The sequence below is a fragment of the Etheostoma cragini genome, chromosome 6, assembly GCF_013103735.1.
Source record: "Etheostoma cragini isolate CJK2018 chromosome 6, CSU_Ecrag_1.0, whole genome shotgun sequence".
Taxonomy (NCBI): domain Eukaryota; kingdom Metazoa; phylum Chordata; class Actinopteri; order Perciformes; family Percidae; genus Etheostoma; species Etheostoma cragini.
The window spans coordinates 2558578-2561778 of NC_048412.1; the positions used below are offsets into that span (position 1 = coordinate 2558578).

Below are 3201 nucleotides of genomic sequence, written 5' to 3' on the forward strand. Positions count from 1 at the left end.
CATTGTGGCGTGACGAAGATGAGGATGGCGGAGGTGGAGGTGGAGGTGGAGGTGGGGGGGGGGGTGGGGGCACTAACATAAATCATTCACCCTCTCCACTGAGGGCCAGAGTTCAGCTTCATCACACCAAATTTGAGGCTTTGCAAATCTGAGATCTTTTTGGATAGCGAACACCAAAGCTAGTCGCAAAACTTTTGCACAAAATTGGGCTTTACAATTTTAAGAAAGAAGCATTTTCCAGATATTTAAGATGTCTGCTCCTAACTTAATTGTATTAAGCTGAAAGATGTGTGGTTAAAATGAAACTACCAGCTAGTACAGAACAAGAACGAACCCAAGCATGAGTCTTGCTACAAAATATATGCCAAAATGTTCTTATTTTGGCTAGAAAATCCACATCTGTACAATCAGTCTAATATATTTAATAAACATTATGTACCCATGTCCTATATCTATTTAATGTAATCAGTCTGTGTGGCAGTGAAGGGTAGACTCACCATCATCAATGATGCTGACCACTACTCCATAACCGGTTATGTTGTTGCTCCAAACTGGCATCACGTTCATGTCAAAGCCACCGGAGATGTACTCGCCCTGTGCAAACTACACACACACACACACACACACACACACACACACACACACACACACACACACACCACTGTTATCACAACTTAAAAGGACCACAGCAATGAGATGTTAAACATAACCTCAATGCATCACTCACTGGTAGTGAGCGTAAGACCACTACCTGTAAAACAGCAGCTGCCAGAGCATTGACATTAGACATCCTTTTTATTTGTTTATTTTTTTTTTTTATTTGCACCCATTTCACCCAGTTTTCTGAGTTTAGCCTGCCCGACTGGCTTTTTCCATCTTCTCAGCATTACGCTGTTACTTATTGTTGCATCATCATACCCTAAAATTATTGATAATGGAATCAGATTTTTTTTTATTTATTTAAACTACAGTTAGAGCTGGGCAGTATATCGATGTTGCATCGATATCGCGATATGAGATTAGATATCATCTTAGATTTTGGATATATTGAAATATTGTAATATGGTAAGTGTTGTCTTTGTCTGGTTTCGGATGCATTACAGTAAAGTGATGTCATTTTCTAGCTGTTCTATTATTTACCTTTATCCACTAAGTCATTAAATGCTCTTTGGAGAATATTTATCAAAAATCTCATTGTGTATATAACATTTTGTGAAAGCACCAATAGGCAACCCTACAATACCGTTAAAATATCGACATCAAGGTATTTGGTCAAGAATATCGGGATATTTGATTTTCTCTATATCGCATTATGTGCTTAAATGCTGAGTTTTCAACGGCCGTCACATTACATTACATAACTTCCCGCTGTGTTGCGTTGTTGCACTGTGCCACCTTTGCATAAGTACACACTTAGAGAATATTGGTAGAAATATGTTTCTCTCATCAAAATGTGTCAATAAAAGAGGCAATGCCAATAATATGGCAAAGCACCTGTTTGACTACTGTAACAAACATGTACATTTATTCAGTCTTAGAGTGCTGTGCTCTGTGTTGTCTTCTTCATTTGTCCTATGCTGCATGCTCATTGCATGGGACATTACAAAGTGCCATAGCCATAGATGCAGTAGGCAGACATTTGGCAGAACTGTTGCTGCCGAAGAAAGCACTTACTTACTGCACATTGTTTTGTTTCATTTCAGTTTTGTATCTATTCAAAACATAAGAAGTAAAATATCCAAAAGTACAATACGCGGTGTCAGTATCTAGTATTGGTGGTATCAATAACATCCTACTGATACTCAATTCCATTTCCAGTGAGCTATTACCCACTCATGTTGTTCTCTTGTGGTATATACACTGTTTTTGAATATACTTTCTGCAGAATCTGTATGGTAAGTTTAAGTCATGTTTATGTGAGAGAATGTGTGCACATTATTGCCGATGAGTGCATGCACTTAGACACAGTGTGTGTTCAGATTGCCCATAGAGACACACACACACACACACACACACACACACACACACACACACACACACACACACAATCCCCTGGTGAGCTGTTCGTTCCCCATTGTGCACTCCCTGCCTCTCTTCCTCTCCATCATGACAACAACAACAACAGGGTTGAAGCCTCTAGAAACAATCACATTGAATATCATATGGTCACGTACGTACAGTATGTGTGTGTGGATGTCTATGTATGTGGGCAGCTAAGTTTGTTCACTGCCTTTGTGTGTGTGTGTGTGTGTGTGTGTGTGTTTGGGAGGTTGCATCTAAGCTGCTGCTTTGTAGTGTGTGAGAAAAAAAGCAGATGAATGGAAGCAGCTACCAAGCTAATGTCCACCCGAGCACGAGGACTGGCCCTGGGGAGTGCGCACACACACACAAACACAGAGGGTGCACAGGCACACATATGAGCAAAAAACAAGCACGCACACACACCTTTGGGAACTTAGATTTAAGCCCACAGTGAGGAATCTTGAGCGATGACTCACTCACACACACACACACACACATACAGTCAGGAAGTGAAAAGCGGACAACACAACACAATCTTCACACTTACACACACAATCACACATAAGCGTGCATAGAATCATAATCATCCTTTGAAGCACTGGAACACAACCAATCCTATCAGTCTAGCATATATACATACATACACACTTACACACTTACACACACACAAATAAATACACTTTCTCCAAGCAAAAGACACACATGCAACAATAAAACAATATGTTTTTGCTGCCTTTATCTTAGCTGCCCCTCAGCTGTAGCATACAAACGCTCTTTCTCTCTCTCTCTCTCTCTCGCTCTCTTACACAAACACACACACACACACATAACACACAGAAAGCAAGACCAGGATGCTGTATGGATTTTAGCAGATTTGAACAAGCTCCTCTGGACTTAGCCTAAGCAAGGACACAATAGAGTCCACTTGCCTTTGGACGTGTGTGTGTGTGTGTGTGTGTGTGTGTATATGTGTGTGTGTGTGTGTGTGTGCTCGCCCATAATGTACACACCAGCTTTTAGCAAACATAGAAACAAAGCACGCACACACACACGCACACACACGTCTGGTCCTGGCAGGCTACCAACCCAGAGCAGATTACTGACCCTCAATCAATATCCACGGCCACCAGAGGCTGATTAAACACAACAGAACGAGAGCAGGGGAGGAGGATGAGCGAG

General features: G+C 41.3%; 1 protein-coding gene across 1 annotated transcript in view; it reads right to left on the reverse strand.

Moving 5' to 3' along the window:
- Positions 1-3201, reverse strand: part of LOC117945770 (furin-like protease kpc-1) — a 209638-nt gene that overhangs the window by 155801 nt on the left and 50636 nt on the right. Inside the window, 1 exon segment of the mRNA XM_034873469.1 lies at positions 498-603. Within this exon segment, the coding sequence (XP_034729360.1) occupies positions 498-603 (106 nt within the window).